This window comes from Neofelis nebulosa, chromosome 7 (assembly GCF_028018385.1).
Source record: "Neofelis nebulosa isolate mNeoNeb1 chromosome 7, mNeoNeb1.pri, whole genome shotgun sequence".
Taxonomy (NCBI): Eukaryota; Metazoa; Chordata; class Mammalia; order Carnivora; family Felidae; genus Neofelis; species Neofelis nebulosa.
The window spans coordinates 17,369,710-17,394,920 of record NC_080788.1 but is presented as its reverse complement, the minus strand read 5'-3'; the positions used below and the strand labels follow the sequence as shown (position 1 = coordinate 17,394,920).

Sequence of the window (25,211 nt, the reverse complement as noted above, 5' to 3'; positions counted from 1 at the left end):
ATCTGCTCTTTTGTCTTAGTGATGTGAGCCCTTCTAGGTGGTACCAGTGACCCAGCTGTGTGGGAGTCGCGCAGGGTCCTGGCAGCTTGGTGCAAGCCTGGGATGGCGCCTGTCTCTTCCTTTCCCTGCAGGAAGCCTGTGTGGTGATGGCCCGGGTGCATGCTACCTGCTTCCCGTCTTCGACACCGTGTTTGTCAGGAGGACTTACCGCCGCCAGGGCCTGGGCACAGCCATGCTGCAGGACTTCTGTGAGACGTTCCGTGAGGATGAGGCTCTGGGCGTCAGTTGGCCGATTTCTCCCGCCATGTTCAAAGGTAAACCCACTTTGTGTCAGGCGGAAACGTATGGGCAACGGTGATGGATAACACGTGAGTTCTAGGTGGTTCCGGGGAGGCAGGTTCCTTGACACTCTCTGCGTGTGGGTTTTCTCTTCCTCCTGAGAAATCTCCCATTGCTTCAGCACAGATGAGACTTTATGCTGTGGCACTGGGGGGTGGAGGGGAGCCTTTCCCAGCCCTAGAAATAACTGGATTTAGAAATAATAAAAAACATGGCATCAGAGAGAAGCAGAATCCAGAGAAGTGCACCTGCTGGGCGCCTAGAGGGCCTTTGTGGTTTCACTTGATGCTTAGAGCCCATGACTTAGTCCTTTCAGCTAGACGCTGAAAGGGAGCCCAGGAGCTTTGTCTGGGAGGGCAGCTGGAGTGCAAAGGCAAGCTCTGACTGCACTGAGCCCCCAAGTACCTCGTAGCTCTTGCTGCAGAAGACAGTCCCCTTCTTCCATTCTTACCCTACTGAGTCCCCGTACTGGTCAAGGTTCTCCAGAGAAACAGAACCAATAGGGTATACACACACACACACACACACACACACACACACACACACACGAGAGAGAGAGAGAGAGATTTATTATAAGGAATTGGCTCACATGGTGTGGAGACTGAGACTCCCAAGATCTGCAGTTAGCAAGTTGGAGACTCAGGATAGCCAATGGTGTCATAACGGTGCAAATTCTGCCAGGCTCCAGACCCAAGAAAAGCCAACAAAAAGTTTTTGGGTCAAATCCAAAGGCAGCAAAAGACCCATGTCCCAGCTCACCAGACAGGCAGGAGTTCCCTCTTACTTGTGGGAGGGTCAGCCTTTTCCCTCTATATTCAGGCCTTCAACTGATTGGATGAGGCCCACCCACATGAGGGAAGGCAATCTGCTTTACTCAGTCTGTTGATTCAAATGTTCATCTCATCCCAAACACCTTCACGGACACACCCTGAGTAATGTCTGACCAAATATCTGGGCACCCCCTGGCTCAGTCAAGTTGACACTTAAAATGAGCTATCACAATCCCTTTTCATGTTCTGGAAGAGAAATCCTTATATGTATATTTTTTTCAGAGGAAATGAAACAAACCCTGGTGTTAAACATTACGTTCCAAGTACGTAAGGGGGGCAGGTTCTGGTGAGCATCTCTCTAGGTTCCCCACACCCCTGCTGTGAAGTACACCCCTTCCACCCTGGGTACTGTTTCACTTCTTGTCATACAGATGTTTTGGGGCCCTTAGTACTGAGTTTCCAGTACCGTTATTGTGTGGGGAGATCAAGAGATAAGAGAGAAAACGTAGGGAAGGTAAGGAAAGTTCTGTTGCTCTAAAGTCCTAAGAAAAGCAGGTGAAAACATATTTTCAAGTAGGTTTAGTCATTTCTTTATATTTCCAAACTCATGGTCTATAATTAAACTCTGAAGAGCCTTGAATTTCTGCAAAGAGCATTCCAGGATTCCTGTACTGTGTTGCTCACTTTGAGGTGTTGCAAAGTTCCAGAACCACATGCCTGTCCTCTCTCTCTCCTAATTTTTGCGTCAGCTCGGAGACCTTGGTTTGAGTGCATTGGCCTCTCAATGTGGCCACCTCAGGTTTCCCTAGGGAAGTATCAGTCTCCACGGAGGGGGGAGGGCACCCCAGAGCCAGCACTGCAGGTACCCTTGCAGGGTCTTGTGGATCCCTGCTCTCCTTTTTCTTTCTTTCTTTTTTTAAATGTTTATTTATTTTTGAGAGATGCAGAATGCGAGTGGGGGAGGGGCAGAGAGAGAGAGGGAGACAGAGTCCGAAGCAGGCTCCAGGCTGAGTTGTCAGCGCAGATCCTGACGCGGGGCTCAAGCCCACAAACTCTGAGATCATGACCTGAGCTGAAGTTGGATGCCTAACCGACTGAGTCACCCAGGCACCCCCCTGCTTTTCCCTTTTCTATCTCTGCCCCATAGAGAAAGAAAATAAGAACGTGCTGATTCTGAAGCACGCGTCATGTCTTGGGGGTTTGAGCTGCCCAGCTGAGGATGTTGGGGGCCTCAGGCTTTTACGTCACCCCTGACTGTACCTGGGCATGTATGTGAACAGGTAGAACATGGAGAAAGAAGCAGCTGGAGGTTCAGGACTGGGTTCAGGTGTGTGCCACCTGCACACTTTACTGACTGGCTTTTTTTTTTTTTAATGTTTTTATTTTTGGGAGACAGAGAGACAGTGAACGAGTGGGGGAGAGGCAGAGAGAGAGGGAGACAGAATCTGAAGCAGGCTCCAGGCTCCGAGCTGTCAGCACAGAGCCCGATGTGGGGCTCAAACTCACGGACCGTGAGATCATGACCTGAGCTGAAGTCAGACACTTAATTGACTGAGCCACCCAGGCGCCCCATGACTGGTAGGATTCCTTCTTGCATTCAAAGGACAGGCCAGAGCCCTATGCTTTAAAGCCCTCTTGCAGCTGCGTTTCTCTCCGTGGTGTGAGGAGTCTGTGGGCCCAAGAGTATCGTCCTTCCTGGGTCCAGACCACTCCTTCTAAGCTGACTCAGGGTACCAGGACCCCTGGATTCCTGCCAGTGGCGTGAGGGCCCGAGTGGATTCCATCCTTGGGTCTGCACATAAGGGTGGACCATGCCACCAGTTTGCATATCTTTGGACCCTAGGGACAGGCGTTGGTGGGATGTGGGTGGAGTGTGGGCGTGGTGTTCACATTTGCATTCACAGGCCCCTTGCTGTGTACTTGTGTGGGGCTGGGGTAGAAGGAGAAGCGGGTGGGCCGTCTGTCGGGGGGTGGGGGCAGCTCCCTCAGTATTGCCACATTCTGGTGCAAAACTTCAAGGAGTCCAAGAATTCTAAATTTGAAACTGGCTTTCCCTGTTGTTATGAAGTTATATTTGTCAAGATATGAGAGCAGAACATTCTATCTAGCACTCTGCTAGTTTGGCTTACACTTTCCGAATACTTAGTTTCACCCTCTGGAGGTTTCCATCTGTGCTGTTGCCCCCGGCTGGGACGTATTAGGGGAGGGCCCGACGGGGTCCCCATGGGCACCTGCGGGACCAGGAGCAGCTACTCATTTGGCTGGTCTTGGGGCACTGCCCGGAGAAAATTCTCACCCTGTGAATGCGGACATAGAAGTCTTTGAGCCTTGAGGTGACTGGAATCAAGGCATCTGCGGAGGATGAGCTGCAAGTTCTGTGGGAGAGGAGGGCTGGGGAGGTTCAGGGTAAGGAGGGACAGTGCCCGAGGAGAGGGCAGTGTTGGGGGGGGATGTTAAGGGCTGAATTGGGTCCCCCGAAGTCTTATGTTGAAAGCTTACCCTCCATGTGACTATACGTGGAGGTGGGGCCTTTAAAGAGGCAATTAGAATTAATGAGGTCATAGGAGTGGGGCCCTGATCCAATAGATTCTTAAGAAGTGGTTCTTATTTATAAAAGAGGAGCCTGGGACACGGATGGGTGCAGAGGGAAGGTCATGCAAGGCCACTGTGGGAAGGCAGCCATCTGCAAGCCTCTGCCCATGCCTGGCTGTGGGACTTGCTGCCCCCACCATGTGAGACAGTGGAAGTCTGTTGTTGGAGTCCCCCAATGTGTGGTGCTTTGTTATGGTGGCCCCAGCTAAGATAGGTTGGGTGAAAGCGGGAGCATGAGGGGTGACAGCTGAGGAGGCCAAACACTGGTGCCCCTGGAGCAGAAACAGAGCAGAGCCAGGGTGGGGCGGGGCCTTGGCTGGAACCAGAAGTGCCCGCCTCTGAGACGCAGAGGGGGCGGGCCTTCCTGGCTCACTCTTGCACATCCTCAGTGTGCAGGAAGTTCCTGTTGGCCCATCCGGAGGAGCGGGGTCGCCTGTGGGAGGTGGAGCCCCCAGGAGCCTGGGGCCAGCGAGGCAGCATCTGGCTGAAGGTTCAACTGCAACAGTCAAGACTTCCAGACTGTGAGTCACATTGAACAAAGTGCCCTTTGAAGCACAGGTTAATGCATACGGATGGAGTCAGGCCCGGGCAGGTGTTATGTTTATTGTTGCAAGAACAGAGGAGGGAGTGAGACCAGGGTGGTGCCTTCTTGTTTATTTCTTTTTTAAAATGTTTATTTATTTTGAGAGAGAGAGAGAGAGGGAGGGAGAGAATCCCAAGCAGGCTGCGCACTATCAGCTCAGAGCCCAGTGTGGGACTTGATCTCACAAATGGTGGGATCAGGACCTGAGCTGATACCGAGTCAGACGCTCAACCGACTGAGCCACCCAGGCGCCTCCGGGGTCGTGGCTTCTTGTCCTTGGTCTACCTTCCTTTCCCGAATGAACCACATCTTCTGGACTTTGATGAAGATCTCCCCCAATTTAACTAAATCAGAAGCTCCCTGGGACAGAGTGGCTCCCTGTTTATAACTCGTAGGGATCACTGAAACCCAGAAGAGGTCTAATGTGTGAACCTGGTTAAAAAGTGGAAGGCCACACAAGGGCTTACCTTGAAGAGCAAGGCTTCCATGCACCACCCCCACCCCCCCCTTCCCTTGGGGGAGATGGCAGGCATTCGTAAGTGGTAGCATTGCAGAGACAGCGTTCTGCAAATGAGTACTTTGTCCCCGCCCTTTTTATTGGCAGCATAGTAAGCTGCTGTATGGAGGTGTTTATTTGGGCAGTCCCTGTTATAGACAGGCATTGTCTTCAGTTTGGGGTTGTTAATAGCACCACGGTGTGTTTGCCGGCGGGGTTTTGATGGAGGGTGTTTTCAAGCAATGAGAACGGGCAGAGGGTCCCAAGGGGAGATGGGGTGGGAAGACCAGATTCACTTGTGTCTGGTTCCCCAAGTTGCTTTTTGACAGTGTGCCTTCCTCTCCCACATCGGGGATGGATTGCACATTGCTGTTGGTTCTCAGCTTAGTGCTCAGGGAGAGGGCCTTGGAGGGCAGGGCTGAATCCCGGCAAACCCTTTCAGGCTGCAGGTGCTGTGTGTGGGTGGGAGGCTCAGGAGGGTCTAACAGTTTTAAGTTTCACCCGCCAAAGTGAAAGCACTGGCTTTCCTTCCCCGCCCCCGGGGAAGAAAGCTCCTGTCAACATCAAATGCCATTTCCCAGGCTGTAGGTAGCTCATTAGGCCTCCGTGGGCTTTCCACGTGGATAACTGATTTACGTTAGGTCGTGACAGGGAAGAGCGTCTTGGAGTTTATTGATGATAACAGTGATAGGTTTTGCTTTTATGGTGCCTTTCAGCTAGAAGGCTTAATGGATCTCTGCAGATATTAATGGGGTGACCAGGCACCTGGGAAGGAGGCCATGGTAGGGCTGTGACTGTGATCCTAATGAGGCGGTTAAGTGACTTGCCCTGTGGCATCCACAGTTAGAAATGAAAGGGGAGCTTGCCCGGATCCCCATGCACTAAGCTGACCAGCTGCGTGGGTTTATCAAGAAACGTCACAAATGAGCCTGCAGCTCCCACGTGGACTTGGCCTTTGTGTCTTGGATGTTGCAGCTCCTTGGCTGGGAATGAAGGAAAAAAAAAACTGTTGCATATCAGAATGTGGAAATAATGTGGAAATTGCACAGGCTGGAGGGGGGTAAGCAGTGGGAGAACGTGTTCGCATAATTGGGGAGACTGCTTTCCTCGGAGGAGAATTCCGCTGGGGTTATTTCAAGAGCTGAGAGTTGGTGTGGTCTGGTCACAGGAAACTGAGCTGGAAGTCAGATGCCAGACCTGTCACTTTAAGTCACTGTGAGATTTGCCAACTCTCTCTTTAAAACAGCAAATGAGGGAACTTGCACGGGGAATGTTCCAGAAGCATGCTTTGAGTCCTTTGAAGGAAGAAGGGTCATCGTTATGATCAGGATATAATTAGATAATTAAAACTATATAATTAAAAAAATGCTAAATTATGATCTTTTCACTCCCTGTATAAATCATGGCTAGTTCCCGGTTTCACCCACAACTTCTGTGTCCCCCCAGGGCCAGCAGTCAGGATTTTAATTCACTCAGGAAGGTTTTCAGCCAGCCAGCTTCATCTTGTAACAATTTTGTCAGCATTGACATTTCAGGTTTTTTCCAGGTTGGTGAGTGGGGGGCTGCAAATGCAATCACAGATTAGCCCAGATGCTCTGCATTTTCTGTTTACAGTCTGTCTGCCTTCATGGAAATCTGTGTTAGCCCATTAGGTTTTCCCACAGGTCACCCCACAGTGCAGGTTCTGGAATCTTCTTTTGCCTGGAAATGTCACACAGCCATTTAATTTAATTTTAGTTTTTAACCAGCCCGTTATTCTTAGAGTTGCTTTCTTGAATTGTTCTGCTTTTCAAGTTCTATCTTTTGTTTCTTTATTTCTGGCTGTTATTTTGGAGGGCTCCTATGGTTTCATGTGCTGTAGCGGTAGAACTGTAAGCAAGAAGCCCGGGGGAGCCAATTGTTTTTTACATTCTAAGTAAGGCATGGACGTTTTACAATGTTCCAAAGGGAAATTAACGTGTGCTCCTTTCCAGGGTTTCAAAATCTATTTTTTGAAGCAGCGTCGTTTATGGACGAGGTCTTTTAAAGTTTGCACGATCTTGCCTGTTGATAACATCTGTGGCTTATAATGGCCCTGAAAATATTTACAGCGTTTTCAGAACTTTTGAGAGAAGGGGTTTGTGGGAATTTTTTTTTTTTTCTTCCTACACTCAGTTACATATGAAGCCTTTGAAACTTGACCAATAGGATCATAATTCTGTCTGGTGTGACTTCTCAGTTAGCTTGCACATGCCTTAAGTTTCTTTACTGGAGGAGATGAAATTGAATCCTCCAGCAGTTGAGTGTTCTTTTACAAAAATGTGGCTGGAGGCAGGAAATAATTGCACACAGCTTTAAAAATCATTGTTTTCATTGTTTAGGTTATAGCGTTGCTTTCTTCCCAGGTGAGTTTTTAATAGATTCAATTGTTATCCACAGGGAAAAGAATTTTATTTACATTTAATTTTTTAATTTTTTTATGTTTTTATTTTACTTTTGAGAAAGAGACAGTGTGAATGGGGGAGGGGCAGAGAGAGAGGGAGACACAGAATCTGAAGCAGGCTCCAGGCTCTGAGCTGTCGGCACAGAGCCCGACGCCGGGCTCGAACTCACGGACTGTGAGATCATGACCTGAGCTGAAGTCAGATGCTCAACAGATTGAGCCGCTACATTTAATTTTTAAAGCTACGGTGTATGTATATAAAAAGATGTGAATGAACTCTGAGCTGGGGCCGGGGGTGGGGGGGGGGGCAGGGTCCTTTTTCTAAAAATCTGATGCTTGCAGCTCTGAGCTTGTCTCAGCTTTTTTTGGGGGAGTTGGACATGACATAGTGCGGTAGTTACAGCAATTTGGCGGCGTGAGCTATGGTGGGAAGTGCATAGCAGTACCATCATCCTGGATGGGTTTTTCCTAATGCTGCTCTTTGAAAGGTTGTGTGGCTCCCTCTAGCGGCCATTGTCACCTACTGCGTCCCATATAGTAGTAACTCCTGGATGGTAACTTACTGTGACCTGTGTGGTTGCTTCTCGGATTCTTATCCTCTTGCTTCCAATTAGAGCATTCATTTTTTTTTTTAACATTTATTTATTTTTGAGACAGGGAGACACAGAGCATGGACGGAGAGGGTCAGAGAGAGGGAGACACAGAATCTGAAACAGGCTCCAGGCTCCGAGCTCTCAGCACAGAGCCCGACGTGGGGCTCGAACTCACGGACCGCGAGATCATGACCCAAGCTGAAGCTGGGCGCTCAACTGACTGAGCCACCCAGGCGCCCCTAGAGCATTCATTTTTAAAAATTATTGAACTGTTATTGGTTAGGAATAAAATACAAGTAAACATTTGATAGTTACCAAGCATGCTTTGTCTGTAACGCATAAAAAGATAGTTTCACACATCAGGAAGTGTAGAATATACTGAATTGTCTGCTTCATTTTCTGATTCATTCATTCATTCATTCATGCATTCTCATTCATTCATTCACTCATTCATTCATTCACTAGATTACTCTAATGGAGGATCTCCCAGTGCCAGGCCACTGGTTGAGGTGATAAGGATATAGTAGTGAATAAGGCTGAGTCTCTGAACTCATTTATGAGCTTACTTTTGCAAAGAAAAGTACATGAGGAATCATTACTGCATTATATAGAAACTCCCAAGGGAACCCTGAAGTACTCTGGTGTTTTTCACTGCTTAGGATTCAATTTTGTCAAACCAAAGTTGGCTAATTTATAAAGTCTGTAAATAAACTTTAAAATTTACCTGTGTAGGTAACGTTTCAATAATGTATTTATTTTTATTTGAAAAAATGTGTTTCTTGCATTTTCAGCTCAACTGGAAAACTATTTTCTTCCTAAAGCATCTGAGTGCCTCCCCCCCCCCCCCCCCCCGAATCACCTACCTCTACGTATGGATTTTGGGATGTAGGAAGTACACAGTGGGACAGCAAAGTTATCCTTTCCAAGTTCGGTCTGATTTGGAAAGGGGGAGGAGGGCTGAATTAACAAGGGTGACTATGGGTTCTCTTGTGAGTAACAATTCCAGCGAGCAAAGAGAAGGGCCTAGGAATAGCTCTGCAAGCCTAACTCCATTTAGTGTCCAGATAATTGGAAGAAAAGAATTCCAGCTCAGAAATGCTTGAGTAGTGCCTACGGCTCTACTCCCAATCTCTGATCTTGGAAGCTAAGCAGGGAAGGGCCTGCTTAGTAGCTGGATGGGAGACATGCTTGAGTAGAACCATTGCTTCATGTCTCCCCAAACCTGGCAAGTTTCCCTTTTCTCCAGAAGGCACTGTAGCAGGTGTCACAGTGAAGTTCATGAGGATAGAATTGGGTCGTGGCGATCGGTACTTTTGGAAGGGTCCCTGCTGTACTGTTAATCTTTTGATTGTCTGCTCCCTCGGGGCCACCTCCATTTGCTTATGCCACTCTCTTGCTTGGGGAGGGCAGCACACCCGGGAAATTCCCAGGAGGACGTGAGCAGTTGTGGGCGGACTTCTCCAGATGATGGACCCAGAATGTCTGGTCGTGAAGGAGGCAAGAAGGTACGGTGGTGAATGTGTCATTCTGGGAATGTGTCTTGTTTTCTTAGCAATCACGTTGTGCTTGTTTAGCAAAGCTTTGAACCCACGAGGCCTCTCCCTCACCACCTTGGCTGTGGGTTTCTCCACGGCAGCGGGCTGTTGATTCACACTCGGAGTCTCTGTGCTGCGGCATGAGGCGAGGCCTTCGTAATTAGACTCTTCACGGTCCTCTTCTCTGAGCTACACAAGCTCTAACGAAGCCAGAACTAAACAGAGAACACGTGGCAATCAGCGTCACCCTGCTCTGTGAAGGAAGTATTGGAAAATCTGAATTTCACATTCTGCCATGGACCAGTGTCTTTCAAGCGGAGCAAATGTGCGGACAAATTTCTTTCTTTCCTCCTCCACGCCTCCAAGCCCAGATGCTGCAAAATGGAATATGGCATTAGGTCATTGTGGAGCCCAGAGTGATGAGAGAATAGACCCACCGACAAGGATGGCTGCTAAGTATTTCTTAGTGGTCCACCTTAGTGGTCTGCTTTGAAGCGATGTGATTCCATGAGGCATCTTCCCGAAGCCAAGACAGACGTTTGCCGGTATAAGATAGTTCTGATAACGCCCCTTCTCGGCCACAGAAGGGTGTTTGCTCTTGAATTCCTGAAGAATTATTAATGATTTTAAGCTCCCAAACTTAACAGTTGCAACTTGTGGGCAGTACTGCTTATTTTGGAAAGTAGATGATACGGGGATAGAAGACGTGACACCAAAGGCATGATCTATCCCAGTAAGCGCTGGATTGTTTTAGAAAAGCGGGCGGAGGAGGGGGCTTTCATTTTCCTTGGTTTGCAATGGAAAATTTGGCTCACTGACGATTCTACCAGGCCACCGAACTGACAGTATTGTGCTTTGCCTCTTTGCGGATCGCTGAGTTTGCATTTAAACCTCAAAGGCCTTTGAAGGGAGCAGGAGGTGTTCAGTGTGATGTCCCGCCCGTGGGCAGGCATCTTGGGAGGTCCATGTGCTCAAGCATAAGCGTGCCACCTTTTAAAGTAGTGCTGCTCGCTTTGCCCTTTCTCAGATCTCCATGGGCTGGGCTCTTCATTTCCCTTCAGGAAGTATGTTTCCATCAGTAAATACGTGTCCAGAGCATCTTAAGAACAAAATACAGCGTCCCTGTGGCTGGCTGGGGTGTTGGAACCCGGCTCAGCCGTTCTGAATCTGAGCACACAGTGAGTGCAGGGGCCCGGCCAGGACACTGCGGGCTTGTTCCAGCCAGCATTGGAGAGCTTCGTTGATTTTTTTTCTTTTTTTTTTTTCCTGATTCAGGAGAGGACCAGCGGAGAATGGGAACAGACAAAGAGTGATGAAGACTGCGGAGTGGAAGAAGAAGGAGGGCGGCTTGGGCGAGCCTGTGGGGCTGAGCCGGCCAGGCAGGAAGCCAAGAGGACCGTGCTGGATGCAGGACTGGCCTGGGAGTCCCAGAAGAAGCACGTGCGGCCCAGCTCCTAACTCCCAGACGCCATCCTGACTCTTGTTGAGGGGCCTGTCTGGGCCCCAGGGGCCACGGGTGTGAGAGCTGCCCCTGTCACTCCATGCTCCTGTGGCCGGAAGCTGGCTTCTGTCCTTGCTGTGTTCTCCTTCGAGGAGAGGGTGACCGCACAGACCTTGACTACCTCAGGCTTGTTTTGTGGGCCCAGGTGATAGAAAGCCTGAGAAAGTGCTGCGTTCCTCAAGCACAAAGATCTAAAGAGGTACAGGTAGTTATTTTCCCAAGCTCGAATTTCAGAAGCTCGTTTGTTTAACCTAGTGTAGCTTCTGTTACTCGGGGGGGTTTGTAAAGATCTCACCGGAACCACACGCATGTGCCTCTTTCTTGAAGCTCAGAGAAGGGCCATGCCCGTTCCAGCCTGCACTGCAGAGATCTGTTTCAGGTTTGCTCACACCTGCCCAGATGTCACCGTGAGACCACAGACACCAGAAGGGTTTCTAGGGAGGCACCTTTCTTTTCCAGAGAAACTTCAGCCACATCAGAAGCTCCCCGAGGGCAGTGGCTGGGATTGGCTGGTGCAAACCATCCATGGGTCCCTCACTCACATCTGGCCTCGCATACAGGAGGCACTTAGAGCAGGCTCCAGGCGGTGTCAGGATCTCAGCCATGGCCTGATTCAGAGGGGAAGCCACTGGAGGGGGCTCTGGGCTGATGGCTCTTCCAGTGTATTGGTGCCTGGAGGGAAAAGACCCATACTGGTAAAGGTGAGTCTAAAGGTACCAGCCAACCCCCAGTGTGACAGTGGCCTTCTCGGCTACCTACACGGCCCTGCTTGGGGCGTGTGCTCGGCCGCTGTTAGGGCTTTGGAGCTGAACCAAGGGACCCCCTGCCCGTAAGAGCCCAGTGAGGACAGGAGAAGCAGGCCTTCCACGGGGTAAGGCGCAGTCCAGGCTGTTTCATGAGGCCCCAGAGCCTGCTCCCTGAAAGCTGCAGCAGGGTTTCTCTGCAGCTGGCGTAGTCTCACTGATGTTCAGTAGGATTCTAACCAGAGGAAGCTGGCTGAGTCGTCTTGGGGTAGGCAACGCAGTCCTGGCTCCTGCTTCCGTGTGAATGCAGACCTGATCTTCTCCCTGGGGACACCCCTCTGGGGCTCTGTCACTATCTTTGGAGCATCCAGGCCTGTCACAGAGGGCCCTGATGACTCTGCTCCCATCTCTGGGCACGCCTACCTTGCGTTCTATATCCCAGCTGCCTGGGCTTTCCCATCAGACGCACCTGTGCCCTTGCTTCAAGGTCAGCGCTCATGCACTTGTTCTGCCATAGACATGTGCCTTTTCCTCCCTCCCTCTGTCCTTCTGTCTTCCTCTCTGTCCTCCTTTTTCTCTTTCACTCTCCCTCCTCCCCTCCTCCCTCTCTGTCACTCTCCCTTCCCTACCCCTCTTATGCGCGTGTACACACACACGCACACACAGCTTGTCAATCAGTCTGATTCCTACTCCTACATCTAGTCTCAGATGTCCCTTCCTGACCACCTCCTTCTCCCCTTCCTACATGTTCTCAAAACACCGGGCACTCAGTTGTGAGCCCCATGAGTCGCCACCAGCGTCAGCCCTGGGTCTGCTCAGTTGCTGCTTGTGTCCCCAGCGCCAGTGTAGAGGCAGTCCTCAACTGCATGGGGAATGAACGGTAATAGATCACCTCAAGGGTGAGGGGTGACAGCTTCCTTCTGTTCATCTGTTGCTAGACTCTAGAGATGGATGGAAGAACAGTTTTAGCTTTTTAGGGGTGTAGTAAATTCCTATCCTGGAGCCTGGGTTTAGGGAGGAGACCACCAGACCACCAGCACCAGATACTCACTGCTGTTTCCCTAAGTGGACAGAGGGCACATGTGATGGGACCTCTGTTAATTATTTATTCATCCATCTGTGTGTTCATCCACCCATCTGTCTGTCTTTTCCTCTACCTGTTAGTCCATCTGTCTATTTACCTACCCACTTGTCTCCATCCATCAGTCCACATTTGTCCATCCATCTGTCCATCCACTCAGCTGTCCATCTGTCCACATTTGTCCACCCACTCGTCTGACCATGTTTGTCCTTCCATTCATTTATCCATCCACCCACCTGTCTGTTCATCTGTCCTGATACCCATCCATCCATCTGTCCATCCTGTTTGTCCGTCCATCCAACTGTCTATCCACGCACCTGTCTGCCCACATCTGTCCATTTGTGTATCCCTCTACTCATCCATCCATCCATCCATCCTGTTGTACAACCAGTATCCAGGGGGTACGTGTGTAGTTCAGTCAGTTAAGCGTCCAGCTCTTGATTTCAGCTCAGGTCAAGAACTTGCCATTCGTGAGATTGAGCCCCGCATCAGGCTGTGTTGCTGACGGTGCAGAGCCTGCCTGGGATTCTCTCTCTCCCTCTCTCTCTGCCCCTCCCCCATGCGTGTGTGTGCATGTGTGCGTAATCTCTGAAAATAAATTAACTTTAAAAACCCTGGATATTTAACATGTTTGCTCAGGGCCAAGCTCTGTGCTGGGCACTGGGGGTAGGTATATAGATAAGTGAAATGTGATTACTGGACTCAAGGAAACCGGTCTCTCTGGAAGGGTCTCTTCTAGAGTGTTCCCCGGAGTTGTTTGTCTTACACCCATTAGAAAGAGGGAAGAGTCCAGTGGAAAGAAATAGAGTGCAGAGCTCCCTATGGAGACTGCATGAAGTCCCCAGTGCATGTGGACTCTGTGTGAGGGAGGCACGGACCATAAAAGTGGACTTGCAGTGGAATCTGCGGCCAAGGGGGTGCTCTGTGTGTGGTGGCAGGCCTGGCCTTTAACGTGACACAATGGGTGCTGTGAACTTGACACCGTTTGGCATGAATGGCTGGTGCTTTGTGTTTACCTGGAAACGAACTGATGAAAATGTCTCAGGGGTTTGTTGAAGTTCCTGTTCAATAAAAACATCCTCCCAAGGGAGAAGAACTGATGTGTTGGTGTAGTTCATTTAAAGATGTTAAAAAAAACACACACACAAAAAAACAACCCTGCAGAGTTAGAAGGAAACACACTGGGGCTCTGAGCAACCCCCTCTCTGGCCAGTGACACGGTTGGTTTAGGTCGGGCTGTGTGCAGGGTTTCCTTCCACATAGCCCGTATGAGGAATGTCTGTAAAGTGTGTGTGTGTGTGTGCGTGCGTGTGCGCTGTGTTGTTTTTGTTACAAACCATAAAATGAATTTCATTCGAAGTATATAATTCCTTTTTTTTTTTTTTTAGTATATTTGCAGAGTTGTGCGATCAGTGCTCAGTCAGTACCCCAAAAAGAAACCCCGCACCTATTAGCAGTCTGTCCCTTTCCACCCCATTCCCCTCCCCCCCCCCCCCCCCCCCCCCCGCAGCCTTAGGCAACCACAAATCTACTTTCTCTCTCTTTAGATTTGCCTGTTCGGGACATGTCCTACAGGTGGAATTATACTGTGTGTGGTCATTTCCATCTGGCTTCTTTCACTTGATGTAACATTTTTAAAATTCATCCACAGTGTAGCACGCATCAGTACTTTACTCCTTTTTATAGCTGAATAACATTCCGTTGTATGGATATACCGCATTTTATTTATTCATATACCAATGAATGCATTTTTAGATCGATTTCTTGGCTCTTGTCAGTAATGCTGCTATGACCTCATTCATGGCACAATTTTTATGTGGACATGTTATTCAGTTCCCTTGGGTATATACCCCAGAGTGGAGTTTCTGGGTCAGAAGGTAACCTATTTTTGAGCCATTGCCAAATTGTTTTTTCGAAGGGATGACCCCATTTGGCATGCCCTCCAGCAGTGTATGAAGGCTCCAGTCTATCCCCATACCAGCCAGCACTGGTTGCTATTTGTCTTGTTGACTGCAGCATCCTTCCTGGTGCTTGAGAACTAGCAGGTGTCTCATTGTGGTTTTCATGTGCATTTCCCTGATGACTAACGATGTGGAACGCCTTTCCATGGGCTTGTTGGCTCTTTGTGTGTCTTCTGTGGAGAAATGTCTACTCAGATCCCTTACCCATTTCTTTACTGGGCTGTCTTTGTTTTATTAAGTTGTAACAGTTCTTTATATATTCTGGATACAAGTCTCTTTTCACATACATCATTTGCAGATATTTTCTCCTATTCTGTGGGTTGTCCGCTTCCTTGATAGTGTCACTGAAGGCACAGCGTTTTGGGTTTTTGATGATGCGCAGTTTGTCCACTTTTCTTTGGTTGCTTGTGTATTTGGTGGAGTAGTAATGATTGGGTCTTAAAGTGCACTCCATCTAAAGGGAGTTATTGGGGAGAAAGTTATTTGATTCTACAATGAATACAGCAAAATCCACAAAGCAATCATTAGAAGAAAGCCATCCCTGGATCCCAGGCTCCTGCCCTGTGAGAGGGGCATTGCCCTGCAGGTTGCTCCAACCCAAGCTGACCATATGATCCAGAAATTCCGCTTCTGGGTATGTAACCAGGAGAACTGAAGAGATATGGCCACAAAAAAGCGTGTACACAAATGTTCAAAGCACCTTATCGATGATAGCCCCAAACTGAAATCATTCCCAAAGCCCATAGATTGGTAGACAGATCAACGAAATGTGGTAAATCCATACAATGGAATATTTAGCTATAAAAAGGAGTAAAGTACTGATGCATGCTACACTGGATAAACCTTAAACACCTTATTATGCTGGGGCGTCTGGGTGGCTCAGTCAGTTGAGCGTCCAACTCTTGGTTTTGGTTCATAGTTCGTGGGTTTGAGCCTCGCATCAGGCTGTGTTGCTGACAGTGCAGAGCCTGCTTGGGATTCTCTGTCTCCCCTTTTCTCTTTCCCTCCCCAGCTTGTTCTATCTCTCTGTCTCCCTGTCTCTCTCTCTCTCTAAAAAATAAGTAATAAACTTAAAAAGCACATTATGCTAAGCAGAACAGCAGCAGCAACAACAAAACAGATGCAGGGTGGGCAGAGGATGTTGGGAATCCATGGTCCTATAGAAGCTTGCCTTACGAATGCAGGGTCTAGTCCTGGTAGCGGACGTTCACTGCTGTGTACTGGCTCCTTGAACAAGTTTTCTTTCAGGAAGTGGGGTTTCAGGCTATATTAGCATAGATACTTCATTCCAGGAAGGCTTTGGGAACATGCCCTTTGGGGCGAGGAAGAAACATAAATCCAACTGTGTGGCTACTTGCAGAAACCCTAGGGGCTCCACAGGTCACAAGACAGTTTCTAAAACCCCCATTTTCTGCGAGAAGCATTATAAAAGTTTTGATTTTGATTGAGTTCTCTTTCTAGGGAGAGATGGTCAGCAACTGGAGGTTTGGAAGGTAGGTGTGGGGGTTTCCATGTTGAGAAGCTGAAATTCCTTGGCCACTTTTATCTTCCGCCTCCCACCATTTCACACAGGGTGCAGAATGTCCCAGTGGCCAGGCAAGAGAAAGATGAGCTGGAAACCACAGCGACACAGTCACGGGTCTGCGAGCCCAGCACCCAACTGGACATCCAGGGGTCTGGGCATTCTGTCATTTTCAGTATCTACTGAAACCTTATCAGAAAGTAATTTCCTGTAAGAAAGATCCTACAAATGGTGCAGCAACAGAAATGCTTCCCTGAATGTATTCTGCAGGCTTTCTAGAAGGTAACCTCTCCCAACAGTGATGCTGGGCAGTGGGCAGATGAGCTGCAGAGCTTGTGACCTTTCATAGCCTTCATTGCCCCCGACTCAAGGCACCCATGCCCCAGTGGGCAGCTCATGGCTGTTGTACAAGGTGGATACTGAGCAGATGGCTCCTTTGGTCTCTGGGTGCTCGGCTTCTGTTTGAATTCCATGGAATTGGAGGACATGCCCTTGGGTGGATGGTGGTACAGTCTTCCTGGCTCTGTGTGAATTGCAGGAGTAGGCTTGGTTGTTATTCCTACTTGGCTGTACACTTGCCTGATTTGGTGGATGTTTGCTGGATTCTCAGGTTACCAACAGAAGCAGGTAAAAACCACATCGTTTCATATATATATATATTTCATATATATATATATATATTTCATATATATATTTCATATATATATGTTTCAAAATATAAATATATGTTCAAAATATACATATATATATATATATATATATATATATATGAGATATATATATATCTCCAAACTTGTGTATTATGTTTGTAAAGTAATTTAGAAAATTTGTATAAATTAAATCTACATAAGCTACATAAGGAACTATACGGAATATGCTTTTCATTTTTTAGAGAGAGAGCACGAGCAGGGGAGAGGGTCAGAGAGAGAGAGAGAGAGGGAGAATATCAAGCAGGCTCCATGCTCCGCGCAGAGCCCGATGTGGGGCTCCATCCCAGGACCCCGGGATCATGACCCGAGTCGAAATCAAGGGTCACGTGCCTAACTGACTCAAACACCCAGGCACCCCATAAGGAACATACTTAAAGGTACCGCTGTAGGTAGAACGCAGGCCTTTTCCGGCCTCCCTCCGTGGGCATTCGTTTCTGGGGCTTCCCAGGGCAGGGCCTTGGTGGGGACGGGATGTCACCTCTTGGCTTGGGTCTGTCCTGCCCACACTGGCAGCGGCTCACGCGTACAGTTGTCCTGTCAGAGTGCCTGGTCTCAGATGCCCAGCCGCGTGGGCACCACGGGCCGCACTAGCAGCCTTCCACACCCGACTCCTGCCCTGCGGCCCCGCAGGCATCTGTGGGTGCTTCCTCGGGTTCCCCCGGGACGAGATGCTGCAGCCTGCAGATTTCCTTGTGACCTGTGCCTTGCTGTTTCTGGCCACGTGGGAAACCCCTTGCTTTCCCCTGGGACCGTTGTGGCTTTGCTGTGGGGCGGGCCCTGGCACCCCCCGTGTAACCTCCATAGTCTGGGGCTCAGGCTGCTCTTTGGGGCCTTCCCTGGGAACTCGAGGCCGGGATGGGGCATACCTCCTTTCCACTCTGGAGCCCCCAAATCTGTCTGAGAGTTCCTGCCACCCCCTCCCATCCCACCCCTGCCCCAATGAGACCTCAAAGCCAACGAACCGGTCATTTCTTTTCCGCGTCTTTCAGGGATGCCCTGTGTCCTCACGTGTAGCACAGAGCCAGACTCTGAGCATGCGTTGTCAGTGCCTGGCAGAGTCCCGGTGCCCTCGCTGTTGCACATCCCATCCCTCAGGGCAGGCTCCTTGGCCGATTCGCACAGTCTTCGAGCCTCCAGGGGGATGTGGGCTGCTTGACGCACAGCTTGAAATCCCACCGTGAGAAATGTTTGCCTTTGGGGGTGCCTGGTAACCCAGGGGTTTGTGTCCCGAGACTGAAAAGAGCATGGGGCCCGGTTCCAGCCTGGCCCCTCACTGGGGTCTGGGATGGCAGCTTCCTTTCTGGGGGAACCTGGGGTCCTCATCAGTGAAATGAAGGCGTGAGTGAAAGTGAGTCCAGGTCTATGAACTGGCAGCTGGAGGGCCCACACCAGTACACAGGTGAGATTTGTCTGGCGACACAGGGGTTTAGGACCCAGACACACCTGTCCTTGTCACCATTCGCTGGCTGTGTCACTCACCGGCTGGAGCCAGTCACGTTTGTACTCCCTTGTGACTGGCTAAATGATGACCCCCCACCGATGTCCGTGTCAGACTTCCCGGAAGCTGTAACTATATTCCCTCAGGTGGTAAAGGGGACTTCCCAGAGATCTCAGAATGGGGACATTATCCTGGATTACCCGCATGGGCCCCATGTAATCACAGGGGCCCTTAAATGAGGGAGGCAGCTGGAGGTTGGCTACAAAAGACATCATTAGGGGGATGTGCTGTGAGAGAGACTCCACCCACCATCAGGGGTTTCCAGTGTGGAAGAAAGGGCCATGTGCCAGGGGATACAGGTAGCTTCTAGAACCCGGAAGAAGCCAGGAAGCAGATTCTCCCCCTGGAGCCTTAAGGAGGAACACAGTGCTGTGGACACCTTCGTTTTAGCTCCGGGAGACCACCTTCCAGAACCGTATGATAATAAACCGTGCAGTTTTAGGCCACTAAATGCGTGGTTGTTTATTAACAGAGGCAATAGCAAAGAGTATACCCGTAGACAGTGGTTCTCTATGGGTGCCGATTGGCCCCCACGGGGACATTTGGCCACGTCTGGTGCTATTTTTGGTTGCCACAGTTGGATGAGGAGTGAACTGGAGCTGGTGGGTAGAAGCCAGGGAGGCCGCCCGGCATCCTAAAAGGCCAGGGTGGCCCTTGCAACCTCAAGAATTCCCCGGCCTGAAATGTCACACCAAGGCCGAGAAACCCTGCCCGACACTAACAGATAGATGCCTTTAGCTCTCAAGTCCCGGGTGTCTGCAGACTTGCTCCGTCATGGCTTCAGAGCAAGCTGAGAGCTCGGGTCTTGAGACACGGATGGACCACTTTAACCTGCTACTTATGAGGACGGGGCTTGCAAGCTGACCCGGCAGAGACCAGGCCAGTGCTTGGGGACGCTTCACATCTCGGGCCTTCCTACTGTGCTGACTGGTGAGCAAGTTCTTCCCCGTTTAGAAGAGAAATCACAGCGTGGGTATAGTTGAAGTCCACGGTAAGGCTGGGAAAGTGCCCCGGAAGATTCAGACCTGCATGGCAACATTAGAACTTGATTTTCCTCTTGATCTGTATCTTGAAGCCCCCATTCTGGCTGGTGGCAGATGAGCGGGAGACACGGGACCTTGATACAGACTTGCAGAGAGCAGGAACCTCTCTCACGCCGGGCAGTTTCCTGAGCATACCCACGGCGGCCACATGATGGCAGCCTTGAGCACAAACCAAAGCCTGCTCCGCCCAGGACCGCAGCCCCAAGTGGGGGTCCTGGGGCCCGTGGACACCCACTTGCCTTCCTGCAGAAACGGAAGATGCCCAGCCTGGCCAGGGTGGGCGTCTTTCGTTGTGGTTGGAAACACCAAGCTTTATAAAGAAATAGTGGCGCAGACTGCACGTACCTGCCTCTGTTAACTGGTTTTGTTATGGTACTAATTTGCCACCCCAGCCCCTGAATTTCCGTGATGTGGCAAGACAGACTTCTTTTTCCTTCCTATTTATTTATTTATTTATTTATTTTTTAGTGTTTATTTTTTTTAGAGAGAGAGAGAGACAGAGTGCGAGCAGGTGTCAGGAGAAAGAGAGGGAGACAGGCTCTGAGAATCTGAATGCGAAGAGAATCAGAATCTGAAGCGGACTCCAGGCTCTGAGCTATCATCACAGAACCCGGTGCAGGGCTCGAACTCACAGACTGTGAGATCATGACCTGAGCCGAAGTTGGACACTCAACCAACTGAGCCATCCAGGTGCCCCCTTTTCCTTTCCTTTCCTTTTCTTTTTTTTTTTTTAGAGTGAGAGAGAGAAAGTGGGAGTGGGGAGGGACAGAGGGAGAGAGAGAGAATCTTAAGTAGGTGCCACACTCAGCAGGGAGCCTGATGCGGGGCTTGATCCCATAGCCCTGGTATCATGACCTTAGCTGAAATCAAAAGTCAGATGCTTAACCGACTGAGCCACTCAGGCACCCCAGCTGGGACTTATTCTTAAAAAGGGCTCAAATCTCTCTCATTTTAAAAGAGAAAATGCTTAGCTTTCATTGTGAGTCCAGGGGTGCAGACGTGTTCCAAGTTTCCCCATTTCTTCATTAACCCCACAGGCTTGCCCACACAGAAATAAAGACAAGGAGCCCCCAATGCTCTCAAATGCAACCTGCCTCCTTTCGCTGCTGGGGAAAGTGGGAGGCCTCGCCTGCTCCCCAGACCCTTCACAGGCCGAGTGCTTTCGCGATGCTGTCTTGAAAGGGAATGAATGGAGTGCTCGCTTCGGCAGCACATATACTAAAATTGGAACGATACAGAGAAGATTAGCATGGCCCCTGCGCAAGGATGACACGAAAGGGAATGAATGGAAAACTGTGAGGTAAACACACACCCACATGCAGTGAGTGTCCTACTGGAAGAGGGAATGGCGCCATCTTGGTTCCCTTGTACCCATTTGTATGGCCCATCAGCACTGGGATGCAGGGAACTGGGAAGATCATTCCCTTTGGTTCTCTCTCTTAAAAAACCCGCTCTATTGAGGCATAATTGACACACAGCAGACCGCACATATTTAACGTGTACAATTTGATGAGTTTGTGCACATGCCCACACCCGTGAAGCCATCACCACAGTATCAGGGTAATGGACTTATCTGTCACCTCCAGAAGTTTCCTGTGTCCCTTTTGATTGGTGTAAAAACACTTCACACGAGATCTAACCCCTTCACCAGTTTGAAGTGTGTAATACAGTATTGCTGACTGGAGGTGCTCTGCAGTATGGTTAGCTCTGTAGAACTCATTCTTGTTACATAACTGGAATTTTATACCCACCGAACGGTATCTCCCTTTCCCCCTCCCCCAGCCCCTGGTAACCAGAATTCATGCCTCATATACGCGGAATCCTGCAGTATTTATCCTTCGGTGTCCGCTTTATTTCATTCAGCAGAATGTTCTCCACTTTCATGCATGTTGCCACAGAGGTCAGGATTTGCTTCTTTAAGGCTGAATAACATTCCATTGCATGTTTACACCACATTTCCTTTATCTGTTCATTTATTGATGGGCACTTGGTTTCCATGTCTTGGCCGTCATAAGTAATGCTGCGATGAACAAGGGGGTGCAGATACCTCTTCCAGATCCCGATTTCAATTCTTTCTCTTTAAAGGTGCCTCCCAGAGCAGCACTCTTTCAGCCAGACTCATTAAAAAATTTTTTTTTTAATGTTTATTTATTTTTGAGAGAGAGAGAGAGAGTGTGAGCAGGGTAGGGGCAGAGAGAGAGAGAGGGAGTCACAGAATCTGAAGCAGGCTCCAGGCTCCGAACTGCCCAGAGCCTGACACGGGGCTCTAACCCATGAACTGTGAGATAGTGACCTGAGCCAAAGTCGGACGCTTAGCTGACTGAGCCACCCAGCGCCCCCAGCCAGACTCATTTTTGACATTTGATGGCATTTAATTTTTCTTACTCAGCACATTCCCTTCCTTCTGTCTCCACTATGTGTGTGTGGGGGGCTCCCAGGAGGCCCAAACCCAGCTTCCCTGGGGAAGAGTGCATTCACCTGACTTGTGGGTGAACTCGCAGGGGAGGAATGCAGGTCCTGGCCCCGGTGTACTCCTCTGCCTGGGCCCCTGCCCCCACGCTCCCTCTCAGCCCTCCTAGCCCTTCAGCAGCCTCCCCTGGGAGATGGGTTCAAGAAACCCTGGGGACCAGGTACTTAGGGACAGGTCACCATCCAGCTGTGATTTGGACTCCCTTCTCCCCTTCTCATCTTTCATCACTTTGGCCCCATTTTCTAGATTGTTCCTTTGAGGGGTTTGTACCCTCTGTCCTTAGAGCTAGGAACCTGAATTGACCCAGTTTACTTTGAGGTGGGAATACTCTTGGTCAAGTAAGAGAGACGTTGTATCAGGAGTCAGGGGACTGTGACCTAGCCCATCTCTGCCCCACCAGGTGGGTGAGGTGGGAAGCCATGGATCCTTCTCGGGCTGGCTTCCATCTCTGTACAGGGAGGCACTCCCTTTGGGTGTCGTGAAGTCTCTTCCCATGTCTCCACGGAGGCTCACACTACTATACATCTGTTTAGCTGGTCAGAGTGACTGTGGGTAATGATGCGTGTGTGGCCGTGGCTCCCCCAGGGCTGCCTTGGTCTCCTCCACCCGGAGCATCATGGAAATAATCACGCAAGAAGGAAGTTAGGGACCTGGGATGAATAAACGGCCAGGCAAGAGCATGCTGGAAACCACCGAGGGTCTTGTGGCTTCTGAATACCATTGTACCTCAGTGAGGGTAGCAGCTGAGGGAGCTGTGTTAGGGCTCTCCAGAGGAGGAGAATTAATGAAGTATTTATCTCCCTCTCCACGTACCCACCTACCTGCCTACTACCTACCTACCTTTCTAGCTCTAAAAAGAGATTGCCTATAAGGAATTGGCTCATCTAATTCTGGAGGCCGAGAAGTTCTAAGTTCTGCCATTTTCAAGCCGGAGGCCCGGGAAAGTTGGTGTAAATCCAGTGTGGGTCTGAAGGGCTGAGAATCAGGAGTGAGGCGTATGTAAGTTCTCATCTAAGCGGGGGAGACTGATGTCTCAGGAGACTGAAGTCTTAGGTCATGCAGTTAGGTATAGTGGTATGGAGTCAGGTATAGAGAGAGAGAATGAATGAATGAGAATTCCCTCTTTCTGTACCTTTTCGTTCTCTTCAGGCCCTCAGTGGATTGGACGGTGCCCAACAAGTGGGGAGGGCCTCTTTCATCACTCGGTCTCCGGATTCAAGTGCCAGTCGCGTCCGGAAACACCCTCACCCCAAGGCGACACACAAAATGAACTACCCCGATGCTGCGGCAGAACCAGCAGCCTTGTGATGGAGGGAAGGGGACCAAGCTGTAAGCTGGCAGTGCCTTGGCCACATGTGGGGCCTGCTCTCCATGCCTCCTGCTCCAGAGGGCTCTGACTTCCCTCGCCTGGAGCCCGGAGTGCGTGGGGGATGGTGGGCGTGCTGGAGAGGACCGTCGCGGGACAGCACGGCGATTGCGTCCTGGTGCAGCCATCGGCGCTGATTCCCCAGAGAGAGCCGGTGGGCCCCGCCTGCGGTGTGAGGGGATGTGGGGTGGGTGCAGTGGCCACTTCGAATAGTTCTGAGTTGATTTGGACATGAGTCTTCATTTGAGGAAGGGTGAGACTGTTTCGATTTAAAGGTGTGATGTGACGATGATGTTTAAGACTCATTTTGGGGAGGCGCCTGAGTGGCTCAGTCGGTTAAGCATCCGACTCTTGATCTCAGCTCAGGTTACGACCCCAGGGTCGTGGGATTGAGCTCCGTGTCGGGCTCCGTGCTGGGCATGGAGCCTGCTTAAGATCCTCTCTCTCCCTTTCCCTCTCTAAAAAAGAAACAAACAAACAAAAGACCCCAACCGGTTTTGGAAGCATCACAGGCAAGTTAACTTAAGAAAAGTATGTAGGTGATTGCAAGCGCGACGTGGGTGTGACAGAGGTTGCATCCAAAAGACTTACTCGGAACGATGTCTGCAGCCAGCGAACGGACCAGCAAGGGCCTGCGGTGGGGATTTCTGCATCTTCCGGTTTCCTCCCCGCCTACACCTCTCTTGGGCCTGTGATAATTTTCTCTCCGCGATTCTTACACTGCAAGGACAGTAGGAAGGCGGGCAAATGCACACGTGGAGTCTGGAGATGAGGTTCGGTGTCCCGGCCCTGCTGCTTTCCGGGCAGGGGATCCTGGACGAGCAGTTTAACCTGGCAGGGCCTCAGTCTCCTCATCTGTGAGATGGGGATCATGAGATCGTGGCCCCCAGGGTTGGTTGGGTGATCCCACGTGCTGATGTGTGCAAAGACCACTCACCTGTAAGGCACGTGCAGCTGGATGGTCAGGTTGGCTGTTCTGCTTGGGATGGGCAGGTGACCCGGACCTAGGCCAGTCAGAGCATGAGCTGGTCAAGACAGAGGGAGGCTCAGCTGCCTGAAGAGAGGCTGGTGGGAGGTGAGGGTAGCAAGGCTGCTGTCATCTTGTGGCTACAGGGGAGGGCCTGGAAAATGGAACTGGAGTTGACAGATGGACAGACACCAGAGCCTAGTGGCTTTGACTGAGCCCCTGAATCCAGCTGCACCTGAAGCTAGGAGTTTTCCAAGAGATAAACATTTCTCTTTTGCCTAAGCCAGTTTGAGGTGTTTTTTGTTGTTGTTGTTGTTACTTGAAACCAAGAGTCCAGACTGAGGTTCTTTTTGTCTCCAGTTTACTCTTTTGTAAAAATGTAAGGAAAAGAGGTTACACACAACTATTTACGCTTAGAGCTGTACTGGCCTTCAGGGCAATATAATTCTGTTCTTTTTCTTGACCTGGAACCTCCATGGGCCTTGGCACTTTTGCCTCAGTGGACCCCTTTCTCCATTAAAAAAAATTACATTTGCTACTCTGTTATCATAAAGATGAACATAACCCAGAACAGAGTGTATCTTTTTTTGTTGTTCCTTATTTTATTTTTAATGTTTTATTTTTGAGAGAGAGAGAGAAAACACAAGTCGGGAAGGGGCAGAGAGAGGGAGAGAGAGAGAGGGAGAGAGAGAATCTGAAGTAGGCTGCAGGCTCGAGCTGTCAGCACAGAGCCCAACTTGGGGCTCAAACCCATGAACCACAAGATCATGACCTGAGCCAAAGTCGGACACTTAACTGACTGAACCACCCAGGGACCCCTGTTTTCTTATTTTAAAATAAAACATTTCCTTGGGCAGAGTGCCTGTAGTGTTAATAGATAAGTCAACTCTGAGAGTGCTAGCTTTTCTCCTGCTTGTATACATTTTTATCATGGACAAACATTTGTAATGAATACTTACTTCCTAGTTACAAGGAAATCGCCTTTTTCAATTGATGTATAATGCAGTTAAGAGCCATAT

General features: G+C 49.8%; 1 protein-coding gene and 1 non-coding gene across 3 annotated transcripts in view; both read left to right on the top strand.

Annotated features, from left to right (window-relative positions):
- LOC131516114 (protein FAM169B-like) overlaps positions 1-13,755 on the top strand; it is a 91,264-nt gene extending 77,509 nt beyond the window's left edge. For both annotated transcript variants that reach the window (XM_058736715.1, XM_058736716.1), the window contains 4 exons: positions 132-314; positions 4,091-4,222; positions 9,206-9,300; positions 10,606-13,755. In XM_058736715.1, the coding sequence (XP_058592698.1) occupies positions 132-314; positions 4,091-4,222; positions 9,206-9,300; positions 10,606-10,788 (593 nt within the window). In that variant the 3' untranslated portion in view covers positions 10,789-13,755. The remainder of the gene's footprint in view (positions 1-131; positions 315-4,090; positions 4,223-9,205; positions 9,301-10,605) is intronic.
- Positions 13,756-20,583: 6,828 nt separating this feature from the next.
- On the top strand, positions 20,584-20,690 carry LOC131518333 (U6 spliceosomal RNA). The gene has a single exon (XR_009265024.1). It is a non-coding gene; the product is annotated as a U6 spliceosomal RNA (small nuclear RNA).
- The last annotated feature ends 4,521 nt before the right edge of the window (positions 20,691-25,211 follow it).